The 22,013-nt window shown below is 35.4% G+C and overlaps 1 protein-coding gene across 1 annotated transcript in view; it reads right to left on the reverse strand.

The window, feature by feature from the left end:
* Positions 1 to 22,013, reverse strand: part of LOC132202410 (eyes absent homolog 2-like) — a 50,684-nt gene extending 28,671 nt beyond the window's left edge. The window contains exons 1-2 of the mRNA XM_059629315.1: positions 21,761 to 22,013; positions 20,273 to 20,697 (exon numbers count right to left, since the gene is read on the reverse strand). Coding sequence (XP_059485298.1) covers positions 20,273 to 20,332 — 60 coding nt within the window. The 5' untranslated portion in view covers positions 20,333 to 20,697; positions 21,761 to 22,013. The remainder of the gene's footprint in view (positions 1 to 20,272; positions 20,698 to 21,760) is intronic.

Genomic DNA, 22,013 nt, shown 5'->3' on the forward strand with positions numbered 1-22,013 from the left:
TAAACAGGGTGAATAATTAATGGCTCACGACAGCAGCAGCGGTGCAAAAGCTATTTTCTGGTTGGTTTTCGCTGCCAACGCAGCAGCCGCATTGAGAAATAGGTGAAGCGCAGTAGTTGCCGCTGTCGTCCCTTTTGAAAATGCCAAAAGTCTGCCACAGATTGAGTTTCTTTACTAAAATGAGACATCGATTTTTAAATATTTTGCAATAAAGAAGAATTATGCTCATTATATATATTTTTATTAAATTATAAAAAAATTTGTATACTATTTCTTAAATTAAAAAGTTAAATTTAAATCAATGAATGGAAATGCGTGAAAACAGCTGATCGGGTTGTGGCCGCGGCGAGTTATATTGCGGCTGCTGAGGACTCGGTTACAAAGTTAAAGAGAGCGCATATATACTGGAGAAATTCGAACCTATGTTTTGTAATACGGCACCATTTCTTTTCAAAAGTGAGCCGGTGCGGTGCGATGCCGAACGATTTATAAATAATATGTAAACCTGCACAGACTCATTTGACTGACTGCTCCGCTGAGCTTTGAATTGCACACATCGCGAGAGCCATTCTCGGCTCCATTATTACAGCAATAATAATTTTATTATGACAAATAATGATACGCGCGTACGCACATTATGCAGCCGGCTGTGAAATTGATATCTGACATTATCTAATGCGCTGATCGCGTTGCGCTCGCGCTGCAATCCATCGGTTCCTAAAAATATATACATATTATCTGCCAAGCCAACGCGTGTGGCAATCAATTTTATTTTTCATGCAAATACGCACGCAAACCCATTCTTTTTCAGGCGTTTAATGACCATTAAATCAAATGTTTTGAAATTGGATGTTTGATGCAATTAATTTTTTACTTTTTTCATTCCCACTTGTGAGAGAAGCTCGAGGTATATACTTGAGAAAGACGTTTACTGAACCGTTTTCCAATATAGATCAATGTATATAGGATTTAGATGTTGAGCTCCTATTGATTTTATTTTGCAATAAATAAAAAACAAAATTATAATCAATTCTTCAATTCTTTTTTTAAAGGCTCTCGAGTCATAGAGTATTGACGATTCAATTGGAGAAAAGAAAATTGTGTGCCTGATTTTACTTTCGTTCTATCCAAAAATACTCCAAATGTGATCATATCTATCTAAAAACTCTGTACAAATAAAAGAGCTGATCATTATTAAGAAATGATTTATTTTTTTTAAGTTTATTTTTGCAGAATTTAAATATTTTTTTATTGTTTTTTTTTATTATACCAGCTTTTAAAGAAATAATTTGGTACATATATTAGATGCACAGTAGTTCTGCCTCTCACGATAATAAATCATCAATCAACGCAGGAGCCAACTCGTTAATGGATTAAAATCCAAACACGCGGCTTATTAGCGCTGCTGGCTGGAGAGGTCCCGGCGCTCATTCAGGCGCAGCAAAAGCGAAACAGAAGTTAGCGGGAGGCGCACTAAATCATCCGTCGGCTGCATTCCTCGCCCGATTCATTCCGGCGGATAATTTATATCTCGAATAAAACGCGCTGCACCAAAAAAATCCCATCACATAATGATAATCGGCCCGAAACTGGGATGTTTAGGTTTTGTTGTGACGTTGGGCCGCTCGTAAAAACTAATTTTTATTGGGCGAGTGCTTTGTTTTTGGTGTTAATATTTACGATTAAACGCGAGTAAAGGGATGTCGCGCGTGAGCAGGGGGTCAGCTGCGCGACAGGGGGGTCCACTTGGGCGGTCGTGACGTCACACGGCTGGATAATTTTTATCAAAAAATATATAAATAAAAAGGCACGCGGAGTGAAAATATATATAAGAAAAATAAAGGCAGCCGGTTGAATCATCTCTCTCTTTTCTAGCGTGAAATGGAAAGGGTTATGCGGTGGAAAAATGCTCATGAAGCGGCAGTCCATACATCAAGAGTGAGTAAGGTGTACTCGCAGGTATAAATACTGGTCGCCTTATCGCGACCAAACAATCAGGAATCGTGCCAGCAGCTTTGTGCTCGGCCAGCAAGAAGAAGAAGTGCTGCATCTACTTAACAGATCTTTATGGACCTCCGTGCTGTGACAAAAATAATAATAAAATGTAAAAATATGTCCATTCCGGCGTGCCACACAATTAACTATACACTCTCTACGTACACATTTGCAAAAGGCTCGACTGCTTATTTATTATTTTGCGTCCATTCTTATTCGCCTCGCGCGCCTACTTTATTATTTTGCACAGCGCGTATTACAAACATCGGCGCATAATCGTTACTTCACTTGACTCTGCACATAATCTTTAGCCGGCAAAAGGAATTTGCAATTGAAATAGATGAGTTCATTACTTTGTTTCAATTTTAATTGATAAAATATTGTTTAAAGTCAACTTAAATCAAAAATAAATTTTGTAAAATGAGATCAATATTACACCCATTATGAAAAAGCATTTCAATATCCTGTTAAAAATTAACTGAACAGTTAATTAACATTAAATAGATCACAGCAATTTAAAAAAAAAATTGAAAAAAAATATTTACTCAACAAATAAGACATTTGTTAAGTTTATTATTTAATATGTTTGTTTTTTCCTAAATAATTCTGTTTAAATTTATGCTCATCTTTTTCTGTCACCTCTTGTTGATAAATTTGCCTATAATGGCGCGTCCACTCACGTGCGATAAAGATCGTCAAAGAGGCAACTTTTCAAAACATGGCAAATTGTTATTATATAAGGAAAAGAATTTATGTCCCACGTGGACCGAGAATTAAATATAAAATAGACCCAACCTGCAGACAGTGCGAAAGAATGCGCCATAATCTATTCAATGTCCTTTCCACGCTGACCGGGATACAAATTTATATATACACATTTTTTTTCTCCACTTCACAACATTGAAAACTATTTGGGCGCGCGACGTCAGCGAGAGAGAGAATGGTGTGGAAATAAAAATTAATAACGCGCATAAAATAGGCTGTGAATGGTTTTGAGTCTTGTACTTTTAAACTGGGCCATTAAATAAATAAAAATCTTGTTTTACAAATAACGACCTGATGGCCATCAATTCGACTTTTGGTTCGGCGCGCACACTATAATGCATGCAAGTTATAATTCAACAGAGTTTCTTCACGGCAGTCAGTGAAAAAAAAGAAACAAATAATGGTATCTGAATTTAAAAGTGATGGAAATTATTTTGTTTTCGATCCGGGAGAGAAAAAAAAACATAATAAAATTTCTTTTTGGATGCTTTCCCGCAGAGATATTAATTAATTAAAAGAGCACCCATTACATTAATTAATTTGTACCATTTTAATAAATAATATAACTGTAAATTAAAATCTTTTGCAAAATTGACAAATTAATGTTTTAGAAACAATTTATTATTATTATTGTTGTTGTTTGTCTAAATTATTGCATCACATTGTTTGCATACAATTGTTGAAAAACAATAGTTTATTAGATAGAAAAATTTATTTTATATTCAATTCAATCTTGATTATCTGATTATGGTTGATTTTTCTTGCTCATGAATGAAACTGGTAAAGCTTTTTGTTTTTTAAATTAAAAAATATTTTGAGAAAAAAGCCTGCTTCTTCACCTTCTTTTAGAAAAACACTATTAAATTCCATGGATTAATTTCGTATCAATTGAATTTTATTGAAAATTCATGCGTAAACAATTTAACATATCATTTGGATGAATAAAGAACAATAAAATTTAAATAAAATTATATATTTTAATTGTCCTTTGCGACTGAAGTGCATCTGTGAATAAATAAAAGTTGGGATAGGAGCAAGACTGCCGCTGAAAAAGAGTGTGTGGTGTTTTAAGTCATTACAAGTCGCGGCTTGGATTGCCATAAACATGCATTCAGAGCTGTCTGTCCGCGCGCAGGTATGGGACCGATCTCTCTCGGCGCGCTAACTTGTCTTTCTTATCCCAACAACAGATGTAGACAACCCAATGTGTTAGTTTTTAATGCTGTGTTCTCGTGACAACATTCTTGACAAATTTAAGAGTTTCCAGCCGAATCACACGGTCTCGCCTTTTAAATACACTCTCAAATTAATTTATACGTAAATCTCATCAGCACTCGCAGGTCTCTCTCGTGCGCGCCGTGCACAGCCGCACCAGCAAAACACATAACAAAATAAAGGCAGGGAATTCTCGTTTTCAACGGGTCGTAAATTATGCGCCGGCCTCACCATGGGAGACGAGAGCTTTTTTATACACCGAAAAAGGGTAAATTGCTGGGCATCACGCGGCATTGCACTATTTCTTCTGCCACAAATAGAATAAAATAAATTTCATTAAAAATTGAAATTATAATTGGTTCATATAAATCTATGCTGATTTGAGAATATGGCAAGTGAAATTTGGAATAGGTGCGTAGCGTAAAAAAACTTTTTAAAGTTTCTATTTTAATCTAATTTTTCCGAAAATAGATCAAGACCTTAATAAGTAATTTAGTATTTTCTTTAAAATCCATTTTCCGAATTATTTAAGCGCTTCCCACTCCAGCGCCAGAGCTAAAAATTAATTTAACAGTTCGCATTTTTGTTTAAAAATAACTCTTTTGAATTTGTCCCCAATTTTAGTGAATTATTAAATTTTCTATTTGAAACTCAAATTATATCAATGACGCAGCACTTAATTGCGCCTACAAATAATTCCAAAAGATTAAATGTTTATAAACGTACATTAAATCAGAGGCAAAGGCTTCAAGAAGCACTAATTCAAATATTTGTATCTTAATTACATCCCACTTATAAATGCATGCAAAAACAAAATTTAATTTAAAAAAAAAAAATTTAAATTAAATAAAAGAAAAACTATCAGGACGAGCAACAATTGTGCATTTTCCAAAATTTTCATAATAAAACAATAAATGAAATTAAAAAAAACTTTTTAAATTGATTAACTATTAATAAAACTGACAATGAGCATCAAAAAAGAAAATTTTTAATTGAATTGGAATTAAATTATGATCAATAAAACAAAATTTAATAATAATTATTTTGGTTATTTATGTTATTTTTTAAATTTTTTTACTTTTATACTGCCTAATAGATGATAATGCTCTTATTAATATAATTTGTAGCAATGAAAATTAACTTAGCAGCGGAGGAAGGTTAAGATATAGCTATTCATATCATTAATTTAAATAAATCTTCTATTCATTTGCTCCACTTACACAGAATCAAAATTTTCCGTTGTTTTTAAAAACAACTTCAACGGTAACAAACTCTTTGTTGTTTTGAATTTAGTTCCTCTTCAACGATTCTAATATTAGACCTCATTGCAGACTGAAAGTGGTCACAATAAGCGGCGCGTATGATTAGATTGACCTGATTTTTCAGGGTCACCCGGCGCCCACAAGCATCATCGAAGAGTGATCAGTATAATTTATCAGCAGTTTGAGTGACACTCTCGCCCAGCGCGTCCAGCTCGGACATTCCGGCGTTTGTGTTTTGAACACGACGTGCAGCACCGTGGATGCATTAATAATGGGACGACTATGGCTCAGAGAGAGCAGGGAGATGATTAACACGATAACACGGCCATTACTTTGACAAAAAGGTGCGCGCATAAATATACTTTATACAAGCAGCACATCACTAAAGAGACGAGACTCTTTCTGTTATAAAAATAAGGGGGCCTGCGTATCATGGCGCAAAATGAGCATCAGCTGCCCCCTGATAAAATAAAAAGGCGAGGGGGATTATTGGACGTGAGGCGGAAAATGCACATAATGAGTTAAAAAGAGACTCACGCGCGCGTCTCTTCTATATTATTTGATTATCTCACGTCAGCGCTCCTCAAAGGGTTAATCAAGGTTAATAATGGTCGCGGCAATTGGATTTGATAAAAAGTCGGAAAAGTGTCACAAGATCGAACGGACGTTCCACTCTGCCTGATTGAGTCCAATTGACGATAAAAAGAAAAACGTGAATCGAATTGAAAGGGTTAATAAGAGGGGTGGCTGCACAGCGAAAAAAAGGAATGCTGCTGGCTGGCGGTGGTGAGATGAACGAACGGTCAACCCTTTAATTCTTTTGATCTTTTTATTGATGAAAAAAATATATAGCAGGTCAACGATTTTATTAACTTTTCTGTGAGAAAATTCCACATCTGAGGAAAGTAAAAGGGTTGCGCGTCGATTCATGAAACTCAATCTGGTTACAGTGGCTGCGTTGGCCGGCCGGCCCAGGTGCAGATGCTGCTTAACCCTTTGGTCGTCTCGGCCCCTTTCTAGTCGCGCGTGACCCTTTCCTGTCCCACGATCACCCCATCACACACAATCACTAGGATGAATTCCTCTCTCACCAGAAAAAGAAGGATGACCGTTTGAGAAAAGGACACAATGCGAAAAAAGTAGAATAGTCTCACGTCGGACACGTTTGTGAGAACAGATAAAAAGATTTTATTGGGCCCAACCTCATTTGATTTTAGCAATTGTTCGCCTTTTAAATAAAACGGAAAGTTCCAACGGACGCGTTTAAAACCACAAATCAATCTAATCAAGAATAGATTTTTCAGTTTTTACTTACTTTGTCATTTAATTGTTTCAATTTTATTAATTTAAAAAATAAGTTTAAAAAATCCAATATTTTTTTATAATGCCTGGGATTAATAAAAAAAATATCTAGACCTGCGTTTTTTTTTTTTTTTTGTTATAAATATCAAAACGTTAAAATTCTGTTTCAATAAGCATTTGGGGCCTAATTAAAAAATATCACATAACCTTATGAAACTCCAATACTGGCTGCAGCGATGACCTTTTTCTTTCCCTTTATATTTATTCAAGTTGTCAATTTCATCTTTTTTTCTATTTTTTTTTTTTTTTTTTTAATTTTCATCTCGTGGCTCAATCTTCCTGCACCGCATTACAATTTTATCCAAATCAAATCTCCGATTTCTGATCGAGACCGATGGATATATCTTTACTGAGCACCCAGAAAACAAAGTCCGTCAAGAGTGAAATAATAAAGAAAGAAAAAACGGCGGCGGCCTAATCCCATCAGGTCTTTCGCAGCATCACACGGGGGGCGGCTCTCGTCCCGTCGCGTCCTCAACGTCAAATTCTGCCTCTCGCATTGTGTGTATCGGCGGTTGCCCCGCTTGCATATGTATAAATTACAGCACCGCACGTCACCCAAAATTAGCACGCCCCATCGAACACGTTGAAATTCATTAGAGGAGCCCATATTGAACCGAGTCGATGATGTTAAAAAAACCAGGACCATCTCAACTGAATGTTGAGAACAAATCAAATTTTTTAATTTAAAAGGAGCCAAATGAAAAGAAAGAATTAGATCTTTGTAATGCAATATACAATTTATAATACCACTGTTATTTTTTTCATCCAAATAATCCAATAAACAAAAACTTCTTTTTTTTATTGAAAAGAAAAATTATTTTCCCAAATTCCCTACTGCTATATTGAATATTTTTAACAAGCGTGAAAATCATGAGAATATTTTACTAAAAATAGTTCTTTTCTTTTCAAATGCACATAAAAATTGAATGAAGTATTTAAATTACCAAAATATTTAATATCGCGTGGGTGTGAAAATAAAAGTAAAATAAGAAGGCTCTGGTCAATAAATTAAATATTAAATTTCAAATTAAGTGTGATGTTTTTTGAAACCTCAATGGTATTTATTGCTGAAATGTTTAATATTATAACTGAAAATTCAAATTATTTCTTAAATAAAACCTGCAGCCAGCCACTAACAGTTGAGGGTCCCTGCTCTGATCAAGTTTACGGCACGGTTCAGTGAGTGGAATTAATTAAAATTCGGCACCCCGCACACACCTGTGTGTGCGCGCGTGTTTTGACTTGGGATATATAAATTTTATAGACAGTTGGAGCGACCGGCCAAAATCATCACACACACGGGGAGAAGATTCTCTCTTCAAAAACTGTGGAGCATCAAGAGCACGGCCAAAAATCGTTTATTTTTACGGCCCCGCGACGTCGGATGCGCACGGAGAACAAAAAGGAATGTGACACATTTTGTGATGCTAATCTCCGATTTATTTTCTATATAAAGAGTCTTTGTCTAATTTTATTGTCTGGTGATTGACAGATTTGATATCGAGGGTGGGACGCTTTTTTATATACACAAAAATCCGGCGCGACTCTTTTTGTCCGCGTGCTGTTTTTGTTGTGATTATGACGTGATTGGATTCGACGTCACTGCGAGGCTAATTATTATTCATAGGAGGGGGTGCAAAGCCGGTTGCGTAATGAAAATATTATATAGAGTCCCAAGAGCGCGCGGGGAACATCTGCTGATTTATAAATTTATTCCTCTCCTGGGTGGCTCTCGCAAATGAAGTGCAATGAATAATCGGCGGGAGTAACCGACCCGCTCTCACTCCACTCGGCGTCGAATTGAATTTACACCGTGTCATTATTATACGGCGAGCGTGAATAATGCGTTGTTATTGCTGTTATCGCCAAATGAGCAGCGCAGTGCGGCTCTTGGGGGTGACATTGAGCAGAGAGAAAGTGAACGTATAGAGAAGAGGAAAGCCAATTATTTTCATTGACTCTCGCTCTTGCTTTTAATGAACTTGAGAGCAGCAGTTAAAAGGGGTGCATGTGGTTTTTATATTTATCTTCATGTGCAGTCCCAAAATTATTCTAATTGACATGCATGTAAGGAATTATATTATCAATCTTAATAAAAACAAGTTTAATAAATTAAACTTAAATATAATTGATTTGTATTTGAAATAAATATATCAAGACAAATTAATATTTATAAATCTTTTTTCTTTAATTATATTTTATTCATTTTCAATTATAATTTTTTTAAACTTCAAAATTATTTTCGCAATGTTCAAACGTTTGAAGAAAATGCAACAAATAGTTATAGAGAATATACATATAATATTAGGTGCAGTTAAATTATCAGCTTTAATCTTCAAAGATATTCGAGGTCGTTGAGCAGAAAAATTGTCCTTGAAATAGTATCATATATCATATAGTTACTTTTAATCATTAAATTTTGATTCGCTATTCATTTATGAGAGTTAATAAAATATGAGTAAATATTTCACCAGGATTAATTGAATATATCTTACTTAATGTTCTATTATTATTTTAAATTATAACCAGAGGAACATCTATATGTCTGAAATTAAATCATCTCAAATGCAATATCATTTCTTGGGGGGGAAAAAATTATAAAATTTGTTGGAAAAAACCTTTTTCCTCTCACATGGTGCACAGTCCCGGATAGCGACGCCAAGTTTTGAGGCAAATTTGTTTATCAACACTTCATCTGCTCTCAACAAACGAAGTCCTGCTGTGGTCACTGGCGCGGGATTTTGGCTCTCTTATTTTCTAGCTTCACACAAGTTGTGGAGCTGTGTATAGGGATGAGTGAAAATAAAAGTGAAATTGAGGTGTCTGAGGCACCAGCTGTGGCGTGTTTTGCTTGAACAGCAGAGAGCAGCGGGCCATTTATTTTTGAGGCGCGCTACACGGCAAGCAAAACAATGTTCTGGGGCCAAAGTTTGTTTAGGAGCACTTCAATCACGGCCATCATTTCCTCGCTGCTCGCCCGCACAGTTCCACATATACATAATATTCCGACAGCACAAAAAAAGTGCGTCCGACACCAGAAAATTGGAGCAGTTTTTATACTCGGACAAAATATTTGAAAACGGAAAAATTCGCTTGAAAAAAAGAGTGAAAATTTGCCTTCATTTCTAATTCCGCAGAATCACTATATAAATTTCCTGCTCTGCAAACAAATGCTGTTTTCCGCTGTATTATTTTTGTGAGGGCGTTTTATTTTATTGTGCTTCAGAGCAAGCACTTGAAAAGATTCTGTTGTGCGCCTCTCGCGTTTTTATGGTCGCTGCCGTCCGACCGATTGTGAGATCTCTCGTTTGATGAAGAGCTTTGGAGAGAGCGCCGGCTTTTGGACGCCACGGCAATAAAATCTATTATTCGTTCGGCTGTGTGGGTGGCTCGCCTGGCCCTCAATTTAGCACAGACGGAGCCGAATGGACAGCTGAAATTGTGGGCAGATTAATAAATTGATGCAAATATGCAGATTGAGAGAATTTGTGCACACAGACTTTTACAGGAAATTTAATTTGTATAATATTATTTTGTGCTGTGTAATCACACGCTTAATAAATTTTAATACACAAAGAAAAAAATATAGCTTAATTATCATACAATTCATAGATTAATTCCGTCTGCAATATTGAAAATTAAAAATAAAAAAAACTTTATATATTATTTGTCAAAAATTTCATTAAATCAGAGCAATATAGTACAATATAAGGGATTTTTAAATTTTATTTATATGACAGGAAAGAAAAAAATAATTTTATTTGTTCTGATTTAAACTTTCAAAGTATTATACACACAACTTACAAAGGTACAATTAAAGGGTTGCGGACAGGCTCATGGATTGCGAATCATCCTGCACGATTCCCCATGGCAGTTGCACACACTGCATCTCATTACAAATTCAAATTTTCACATGCATAATTATTGTTATGCATTTGCCACAAGAGGGAAAACACGCTGTTCAGTTTGCTGCGTGTGTGCATTAAAGGGCCCCCGCTGATTTGGCATGAGAGGCGCGCGGCTGGTAAATGGCCAGGGCACCGCGGGGGAACTCAAACAAAGACCCCGCCTTGTTAGTCTCTCTCGATTATTATGGGGTTACTTAGCGCGCATAGTGCCCTGTGCTCTCTCCCTCGGCGGCTGTTGCTCTCCGCTTATTATTTTTCCGCGATCATTATCAAAATTATATGATGAGATACATGCGCTGCACTTGCGATTATCCTCGTCCGTTTTGACGTGAGACGGACGTGGTCACTGATTTAATTAGCACCTATTGTCACTGTGAGCCGACCCATGCATCATTCATCCGCAATAATAACTTACATATAGATCATTATATTATTAAATTTCCATAATTTCTTTTTTTAATTTCTTTGACAATTTTTCTCTACAAATGTCCGATTGGGGGGATATTTTTTTCATGATGACCTAACTTGCTAAAGAACAATAAATTGTCAATCTTGAATGGGAATTTAGAAGAAGGAAATTACACTTCTGATTAGTCCAAAAACAAAAAAAAAAACAAAAATACCAGCATCAAAGTTTGTTTAAATCAGTATAAATATTTTAGACAATAACGTAAACAATGCATGTATTTGTACAACAATTTGGACAAATGAATAAAAATATTTATAAAAATAACTTATCAATTTTATTAATAATCAGTTGTAAATTTCATTTAGCTAAGAAACATGGATATCATTACAAAATTAGTTTTTAAAAAAAAAATTGCATAATTTTTTAATTCCATGCCAAAATAGTATGCAGAGAATAAGATATTAACTTAAATCGCCTAGACTATTTTTTAGCGGAGAAACTTTTTAAATAATATTAGTGTTCTTTTTATACAAACAAAACCAAAATCTTATATCAAATCCAATAATATCAAAATTCGAGTCTGCCGAGGATCAGAGATTCATTATTGAATTGATTTAAAAATAAAAAATTCTCTTGTCTTATTTTTGTCTCATCCTATATATCAATCAAATTTTCATTACATTAAATTGGCCACTCATCTTGTGAAGAAAAAAACTTGTTAAACTTGTCCAAAATTTGAATAAGAATGGCGTGGTACTAAAAACGGAGGACGAGTGCTCATTGACTAACAAAATTGTGGAGGGTGAAAAACGCACAATGCTTGCGCGGCGCACTCGCAACACATACACCAGGTATATCGAAAAATGTTTTCAAAGGGGCCTGATTTTAATGCAGCGGCTGCAGTTGACGAAAAAAGACCGGCAGCACAACAGAGAGAGGAACATCATAAAAAACGGTGCTGAATCGAGAGATTGACAAGCGGCACAATACTTGACATATCGCCATTGAATTCGTTCATTATTATTTTTTCGAGAAGGCCGTGCATTTGCGCCCCGCCGACGAGTGTGTATATTATGGATGCATCTATCTCATCTTGATTATATATCATCCCATTATAAATGTATAATGCTGACGCTTGCATGGCCGTCTGTTGCTTTTTCTCTCTCGACTGTCGCTGTTTAATGAGCCGTTTTTAAGCCCCGGAAAAATTATTAACAAGGGCGATCCGGCTTGATCTGATAAGATTCAATATATTATTGGCTTTTGAATATATGTTCACGCCGGCTGGAAAGGGGTTGATGGAAATTGCATTGACAAAGTCATTTTTTATTTAATCCCGTTACAATTGCATGAAAATCAATAAAAAAAAAAAATATTAAATCAATCATGCATGTTTCCACTTGAAAAAATCTTGTAAAATTTATATGAATAAAAGGAATCAGTATAAAATACGGATTTTATTAATCTATTGTTTTTTAAACAACCGAACCTTCATCAAAATCTTCCCATCTCATATTTTTGGCTGAATGAATAAAAGCACTTGAGAATTTCAGTGATCTTTCGGATCTTTCCACGTTTTGCCTGATTTCACGGGAGATAATGTGCGTGGGAGTATAAAATTTTCAATGCTCACGACGGCGATGATGGGGTGTATAATAAAGAGGGCACACACAAAACGCGAACGCCAGCTATGTTGGCTATTATCAGCTTTTGGTAATCCGTTGAGCTGCTGCGCCGTGCGCAGTTTGCCCTCATCAAGGGAATTTACAATAGGCGAGTGTGACAACAAAAAGAGAGCAGCGACGAGCTAGCGAGCATTGTCATGAACAACCATCACAGTTTTCTGTCGCTCAATCTCCACAATGAGGCGAAGCAGGAAAAAATCCCATCACAGTAATTAATTAGAATTATTATGAGATGAATTATTTGCGCACATTTATAAAGAGGGAAAAGCATTTTAGTTGAACAGGAATTATTGATGCAAATAAAAAATTCCAAAATTTTCAAGCTGCAGCGTTCAGTAGGCATATATTTTGTTTTTAAATAATCTATTATTAAAAATTTAGCTTGAATGGGCATGAAGATTTTTTGACTCGCAATCAGTTTACATTAAAATATTATAAATTAATTATTGATTACATTTGGTTATATCTTACTCACGGGTAAATAACGCACCCAAAACAAATGAAAACAACAAAAGAAGAGAGAAATATAAACATCAGTATAACTAAAATAAATTGCTAAGGATCCTTTATGTGCTCCAATTATTTAAATTATAATTTAGAAAATCATTAAATAAAAAAAAACTTTATTTTTATATACAAAATTTTAAATAAGGTCGTGAGGTTTAAAAAAAACTATAATTTCTCCAAAAATATAGTCATCAAGGTAATTTGACTCCCTTTGGTCGGCGGCATTGAGACAGTCCCATAAATTTCACGCTCATCAATCACCAAACAAACAGTGCACGAAACCATCAATGGAAATAAATAAAATAAAATGTACAATTCGAGATCGTTTTTGCGCCGCTGTGTGTAATTTTCCTTTCAACTTCCCTCCGCGTGTCCATTCAAACCCCGAAACATTTGCTGCACTGAACACGAAGGTCTACAGTAATTGTTCGTTCACCCTCGCCTCGCGAGAGCTGAAGCTGGGGAAAAATAAATTACATGAAATTCAGTGCGTACACGCGGATGAAAGAGAGCAGTGCACCTCTGTGTGGAGGCTGGATGAGTTGAAACGTGAGATGTTTCGCATCGAGCCTGCTGCTGGCTGCCTGCCTGCCCTGGATGTGCTTTTTCGCTCTCGCACAATGCATTGCACATGGGAGCCGGTGCATTGTGCCAAGAATAAACCATCAGGTTTTCATTATTTTTCTCCGCTTTTCAGACATCCGCCCTCTTATACATATATAAACGCGCGGAGAAGATGCGTTTATGCTATAGGTGCGCCAGGAGCAGCAAAAAATCTTGTTACAGAAGAATTACGTACAGACTTAAAAAAATGTTTTGAATCTCACTGCTGCAGCATATTCTTGCTGCATAGTTTTTAATAAGCAAAGGCTTTGAAAAAAAATTAGCTTTTTCAATAAAAGCCAAAATTATTTTATATATTTATTTTTATAAAAGCTACTTAAAAATTACTAAATTAGTAATTTTGTTATTAAATCCAAATAATATGCATTTAATTTTATAATCTTCCCTTTAATTTTTAATTTATATGTGTTTGTTAATATGGAGTAATATTAATTGAACGCATACGAACAGGAACATAAAGAATCTCGCGTTAGTGATATAGTTGAATTTTTGTACAAAATGTGGAAAAAATTTATAGTGTAAAAAAATGAAAAGAGGGTAGAATTTCAATAACCTCTCTATAAAAAAGAATTAGAATTTAATATTATTAATAATGAATTAATTAAATTAAAATGTTGGAATTAATTTTAAAAAAAATCATTTCGTATTTTTATAAATTTAAACTATATTGATTTTAGCCCAAATAATAGCAATTCTGATGATGAAGCGCAAAATTTACATCAAAATGAGATTCATAAAATAAATTTGTATTAGGAAATTTAAAATTCTTCTCTTCATTAAAAGTTTCAGGACTTACACTGAGGGAAATATTTACTAACTTTTAAGTCATGGGCATTTGTTGAGCGTCAAGTAATGATTTTCACTGAATTGAACTCACTTTTTAAGTTCATATAAGTAAAAGCAGCAATTGCTATTTGTTGAATGAACAAATCGCTATTTATTAAAGTAACTAAATGTTTTTACTGTATACAATTAAATTTTGATTGATTACAAGTAAATATTTTGTTGAATTCGCCATGTTTCTTGATCAAGGATTTCAAGTAACACTGAAAGCTGATGGCAACTAATCAATTTGTTGCGACGAACAATCTTTTACTAAAAACAAGTCAAAAATGACTTGAACGGTCCAAAACTGCTACGAGCGCCACCTGACTACGTCATTTCCGGCCTCATGGTCAGGTTCAGTTAAGAGGATGGCGGTGGACGTGCAGCATGTCGGCTGATTATTTTCCAAGAAAATTTGGATATTTGGCGGATTCAGGCAACAAAAACCTAGCAGAGGCATCAATTAATGATACGCCCATTGTTTGAAGGTAAGCGCTCTAACAATTTGATAAGAAATAAGTAGTTTTAAGTTGAATAAAAGAAAATTTACAAAGCTCGACAGTTTTCTATTAGATTAATAAAATAATTTGAAATATTTTCAGAGGACGTTTCGATACAATGGAAACACTTCTATTTCACAAATGAAAGGACATCCCAATTGAATTGATTGAAAATTTTCCACCAAGTGAGAAACCAACTCTTATATTGCAACATCCAAAATTTCCATGACCACAAATTGGCATCATGCAGTGTTTCCAAATACCCTTGCGGACGCGCCTGATAAGGTATAATTTTTAATGTCAAATATTTGATTCAATGCAGGGCCTTTGTCATATGTTTTGTCAGAGAGCCAGCAAATATGTTCGTTAAAGTTTTTAGATTTCCCGCGCGCATCTTGCGTTGTTTGTGAATGTTTTGGACAATCAATAAAATTATTTGTCTAATGAAAACAAAATTTTCTTAATTCAAATAAAACCTTGAGTTCCTTCAAATAAATAGTAATTTGAACCAACTAAAAATTGACTAAATATGAAGCACAGAAGGTTGGCAGTTTAGTAAAAGATGACTTGATTTAAGTCATATGATGACTTGACTGGAAGGCGCAACTGCAAAAATTCAACTCTATCCATGACTTGATTCAAGTAAATAAATTAGTTGATCCAATGACTTAGGACAACAAAATATCATGACTTAAATTTCAAGACATGAGCATTTGTTGGCGCAAGTCATGAGCTGATTTGGCTCAAAATCAATCAAAAAAGTGACTGAATTCAAGTAAATATGATTTCATACAAGTAAATATTTCTCTCAGTGTACCTGGACTGGACTCCAAGTAATTTTTGTGAAGGTTTATCCTCTGGAGCAAATATAGCTCCAGATGTTTCTCAAGCATGGAAATATTTTTCACATGGCAGCATTTTACGATATAGTGCGATTATTATTTTGTATAATATTTGGGAGAAATTCCCTTTTTGAATGTAAGCATCAGATGCTGAGGGGGCGATAATCTCCCTGCAACGGCAGCAACAGGTAAAATAAAAAAGAGCGAGATGTCTCCGGCTCTCGCGCCGGATAATAATAAGGCCATATATAGGAGCAGCATCGAGATTCGCATCTCTGGGGGACACATCAACAAAACCATTCAAGGCCCTCAAACTGCCTGGATATCGCGAGGCACGATCGAGTGCGCTGCACGCTCGCCATCATATATACCTTGCTTGTTTCTTGATTAATAAAATTCCCTTTATTCCAAAATAAGAAAAAATAAAATTGTTAAAGTTGTAAAATTTTTATTAATTTTTTTCGGGATGTATTAAAAAGGATTTTGAATCAAATTAAATATGTTTTCACTATTTCGAGCACACGCGTGATGGAAATCTGGCAAAGCATAGAAGAGACACAGATGCAGAGCACCGCGCGCGACAGCCACAAAAGCTCTAAAAATATTTCCCATTCCCACCTCGGCGCAGATAAAGATCCAATGGGTGGTGAATAAAAACAGCTTGGAAATATTTGGACCAAAAGTTGTAAAGGGTATCCACTTGAAGAGCGCTTATTATCTATAAACCCTTCCGCCGCCTTTGAGGCGCAGATGTGAGAAAAATCTTTTACTATATGAACTTCCGAGAAATTCCTCAATAATATTATTCAATTACGGGGCCGTTATTTTAAGATTGAATCAGATTGAATATTAAAATTAATATCTTTTTTAAATGCATCATGTACGCTCTTTTAAATTCTATAAATAGCGCATTATTGTTGGCGATGAGTTAAAAATGAGAGTCGTGATTTCTTTCAGAATTTTATTTTTGAATAAATTTTTTGGCAAGCTTAATTTGCTCATTTTAAATTTATTTAACCTGTAATTCAAAATATTAAACTTATTCAATATGCTTATTTTTCCAGAGCAGCAGCAGCAGCTTTTTAATCTGACGAGCTTAGGCGTCAAAGGGCTGCTGAGCAGCTTTGCTTGGTTATATAAATTTTTTATCTGGTTACTTGAAAAAAAAAGAAGCTTGAGTTGAATATTCGCGCATGACTTCTCCCTTGAGGAGGGCCTCGGCTTCTAATTCAGACACCGCACAAAAGCAGCGATTTGATGGCCCTCCGCTCCAGCAGCACAAAGTAAAACTAGGCCGCGCGTCTCTCTTTATTTTATTCCAAAGGAAAATCTGTCTTTAATACACTCTCTCCAGCGTGAATAAAACTGCTCCCGTCTAATCTATATTTTACACAAAAGGGGACACGCACAAAAAATCTCCAACAAAAGGCTCCCTTAAACTAACATTATTTCAGATAAATCTTGTATGTTTTTTTTTTACTCAAGAGCAGAGCTTGTACACGAGGTTATTCCGGCAAATTTAGTCTCTTTTCCATTCGAATCAGACGATGAATGCTGTGCAGATAGAAAAAATGACCCTCGCAATTACTGTCAACTAGATTGTGTGCTCCTTTTGAATTTTCGGATGCTGAATAAAGTTTATGCAGCAGCACAGGAGGCTTTGATCTTTTCCTGCCCTGGCCTGCAACCATTGTCGAGAGGAAAACCTGCGCGCGCGTTTGCTCTCTGTTCTCTCTTTTTACTTTGCTCTCTGGAGAGAAGGAAAAATAAAATAAAACATAATGAAATGCTGCGTGGGACGAGAGACGAGTGTTGTTTGTGTTTTCCCTTGAGCTCTCCTTTTGCAGCCAAAGTGCGAATAATAAATTCACTTATTGGCGCCTCTTGGGATCTTTCTAAAACTTTCCGAGTTTTTTACAATACATTTCCCTCTTCCTATTTCCTCGAAGAAATTATTTATCATCTGAGAGTTGGTGTTGGTGAATTTTTTAAATGCAGCCAATAATTGTTTTGTTTAATTGCCCTCGGAATTTAATTAGATAAATAAACTTGTGATACAAAATAAAAATATTTCATTTTTTGGTTTTTTACAATTTCAAAAACGGTCACATCTAATATCCTCATTTTTTTTTAAAGAAAACACAAATCTTTGAATGGAGCAGCGACTGACCGCGTTTTGTTTGTGCTGCGATCACCCCCGCATCTCGGCGTAAAATTGCCGCGTGTGTTTTCACTTTCAACAAAAATGCGGGCTGTCCGCAAAACACAAAGGGTGCAGGTCGTTTCCTCTGCTCTCTGGCTAGACAGCATTTTTCCAGAATACACAAGAGAGACAATCGCCGCCGCGCCAATGCGGTTTGAACAAACAAAAATCGGCCAGCGGTGACCTTCACTAATAGCATGGCAGATTACACCAGAAAAAGAGGCCAACAGATCTTTTTTGAACCCGGCACTGATCTACCACATAAAAGCTTTAGGAAAAAGGCTGCATTCTGGTAGAATTCAGTAAATAATAGTAAATCTACTAAAAAAAGGAGACTTCATAATATTTGCGATGAAATATTTTTTCTTAATAAATGTTTATTAAACTGTTTATACTGCGCGGATCAAGTAATTTAACATTAAGATAAAAGGATTATTTAAATTAAAAATGTAATTAAATAATAAAAATGGAAAGCGATTTTTAAATTTTGCTTAATTTGAACACTTTTGGAGCAGGAAGTGAGTATCTTAATCCATGTGTAAGAAATGAGGTTTTAATAAGACAGCCGCACACATATCTGCTGTCAAATTATGTTCGTTGCTCTGCCGCTCAGTTAGGAAATATATATATTCGTTCTGAGAGTTTGTCCGCCGCGTGTGCTCCGCAGCACAGCAAAAGAGAGCGGCCCTTCTTTTCTCTTCCTGACGAAGAGAGCGGTTTCTTGATATTTACCAGCGCAAAACCGCAGCAGCTCTCCACATATATTAGTTAGGCGGAGAGCAGCAGACTAGCTTTTATATAAATGGCAGATGCAGCCCTGTCAATCACCCAGACCTCAAAACAAAAAGGCCCTTCCATGCTGGCGGCCATCATTCCTGCAAGTCTTTTTTCCACAGTGCCACGCATTCCATTTTGGACCAGCAGCTCATACAAGAGAGAGTCTATTTTTTTACCTTAAATGGATTATCAATTTCATTTAAGTCTTAAACAAAATTTATGTAAAAAAAATCATTATAAAATTCTGTACACACATGAAAAAACTTTGATAATTTCTATATATGAACGCCTCAATAATATACCAAATTATTTCTTTTAATATCAATTTCAATAGATCTTAATATATTTTTGAATTGTGATCTATAAATGCGGATTTTCTCACCATTATCACATAAGAAAATGCAGAAAGTTAATTAACAAGATGAGATAATGAAATTTGCCTGAAAGCAGCCAAGTAAGTTTGAACTCCTTTAATTTGCTTCTCGGATGACTCATGCATGCCAATAAGAAATTTCTTCCTACTCTTTTGCTGATGAGAGAATAAGTAATTTTGAATGGCGCCGTTCTCATAATTCTGCTTCCTTTGGACGTTCAGAGGGCGGCCGGCCGATTTCCTGTCCTTTCAATCAGCAAGGTCTGACAGGGGCAAATGCATTAAAAGACACTTTATAAATGGGTATTGCTCCTGCGCACGGCCACGCACAATGTGGATGTTTCAGAATCGATTCCAGGCCAGCCATGAACACGCATTTTAAGGCTGCAAGATTGCCAATCGAACTTTCTTGATTTATTATAATGAAGTAAATTTAAAAAAAAAAAACTATAATGTAATTTTTAAGTACAAATAAATATGGAGTTCATTTAATCAAAAATTTTATGAGGCAATGTCCGCATAATTCCAGAATATACGTGCATAAGAATTGTGAAATATAAAAAAAAAATGTATATATTTTTTGCGTCATTGATAGAAAAATGTTTTACCCCGGAAATAATTAAAAATGAAAACTTTTGTCAAATTCACTTTTACAACATAAACGTTTTTAATCCTTATTTGCGACGGTTTACGAAATTGAAATTATCCGTTCTCGATTTTTATACAAAATTTTAAGTTATAACAAAAAAATAATGAATTCTGGTATTTGATTTCATCCAATAAAAGAATTCAAAACATCACATCCCATTTGAAATATTTTTGGAGAGAAAATGTGTTGATCAGTGTTGATAAAAATTGCATTCACTTTTCTCTCTGCACAATACCAGATGAATTTTGAATAGCGGAAAAAATTTAAAAGGATAATCAGTGAGATACATTAATGTAAATCTTTACTGATTTTTAATTTTCATAAAAATAATTTAGAGCAAAATAAATGAGAAAATATAATTGTCCTACCTGTGGGTAGTATGAGGAGGGCAGCGGCGAGTAATTGTAGTACGGGGTGTTGTACAGCATGTTGGGGTCTTGGTGGAGGCCGGCGGGCTGCAGCGGCGAGAGGGCACTCTCGTGCGGGCCTCGCGCGCCCGGAGAAGCTCGGGGCGGCCGGGGAGCGGCGTCGGCCAGGGGCCCGACCTCGTGCAGGGCCAACGCGGCGGGGGCGCAGGGGGGCGCGACCAGGGGGGAGCTCAGGCCCGAGGCCGCCGGGACATAAGCCACGACTCACGCCTGCAATTCCGCAAACATCCTTTCAAACTTTCCACTTTCTCGGACACCGCGCCCAAATCGGAAGTTTATACAAAAATGTTCACTTTTGGTAATGTCCTGTGGCGGTGAATTCAAATAGGGGCCTCTCAGAAGGTTTTTTTTAGCTCAGTAGCTGCCTGTAACAAAAAAAATGCAAAAAAAGAACATGAATAATTGAATAAAAGTTAATTTAATTTGTGGGTATCAGTTCTGTATTGACTTGATGTTTAAGATGTTGTGTATTTTGTTGCATTTGAATGGAAAATAAACAAATAAAGTGAAATTAAAAAATAATAAAAAAAACTCATGGAATAAAATCATAAATAATATTGCTGTTTATTTTATGGATGTTACAAAATTTTCTTTTCAAAAAATATGATTAATTGAAGGGAGGGAAACATTGCATTGTGTTGTACGCAGATTGTAACCACCACTAGCAAGAATTTTAAGCTAAGAGTTAATATGAATATAATATAAAGTATATAATTAAATGATGTTGAATTTTTGTGGTGGTAATTTCTAATTGTTTACATATCTTGAATCAAATTATGCATCGCATTCTTGATTTTGGATTTCCAGTTTAGCAAAATTCATAATTGCTAATATGGTGGTGCGGTTTTTTTACAACAACTCAATGATTACACCCAACAACTGATTATTTATCGATAAATTAATAATTAATGATTTGTATTAACACTTGGTACGAGTAAACAACAAAAAAGCTGAATAACTATAAAAATTGGAAGGATTCAGCATTACAAAATTGAACAAAACCTATAAATTAATAAAATAATAGTTTAATGTATCAATCCAATACAAATATTAACTTCAGAAACTGCGTTACACATTACAAAACATAAACAAAGACATTAGACACTAATTAGCACAGAAACACATGGCATATAACAACAATTTGGAGAATATATCAAAGCACTTAAAACGTTTTTGTATCTCTTCATTAATTTCCCTTCTTAAAATAAAAAATTTATCAAATTAAATCCATAACGAAAATTAATAACAAAAATAATTTCAAAGAATATAATTTTTCTGTAAGATTTACTGCTCCAAATATTTTAATTAATCCTTGTCCAATTTTTAATATAAAATAAAAGAAAAATGCAAAGCATGCGCCATGAATGAGACTTTCTGCACTTAAACCTGCATCAATAGCAAAAAATAAATTAACATTATAATACGCACTTCTCGAGGGACGATTGTTCCCAGCAGCTAGATCTTTCCACGGCCGGCTCGGATGCACGACTGTCCGAAACGCGGCGGCACTCGGAGCACGTGGTTCGGCACCAGGGTCGTGTACGTATAAACACTGTGTCGGCAAGGAAGGATTCTCGGGTTGTACGCCGACACCGGACACCTCGGCGTCGGAAAATGCGACGATGTAATGTGTGTAAAGTGACGGAGGGAATGCAGCGGCTCGGCCGGCGATCAGCGCAGA

This window comes from Neocloeon triangulifer, unplaced genomic scaffold (assembly GCF_031216515.1).
Source record: "Neocloeon triangulifer isolate White Clay Creek 2 clone unplaced genomic scaffold, ASM3121651v1 ptg000015l, whole genome shotgun sequence".
In the NCBI taxonomy this organism is placed as follows: domain Eukaryota; kingdom Metazoa; phylum Arthropoda; class Insecta; order Ephemeroptera; family Baetidae; genus Neocloeon; species Neocloeon triangulifer.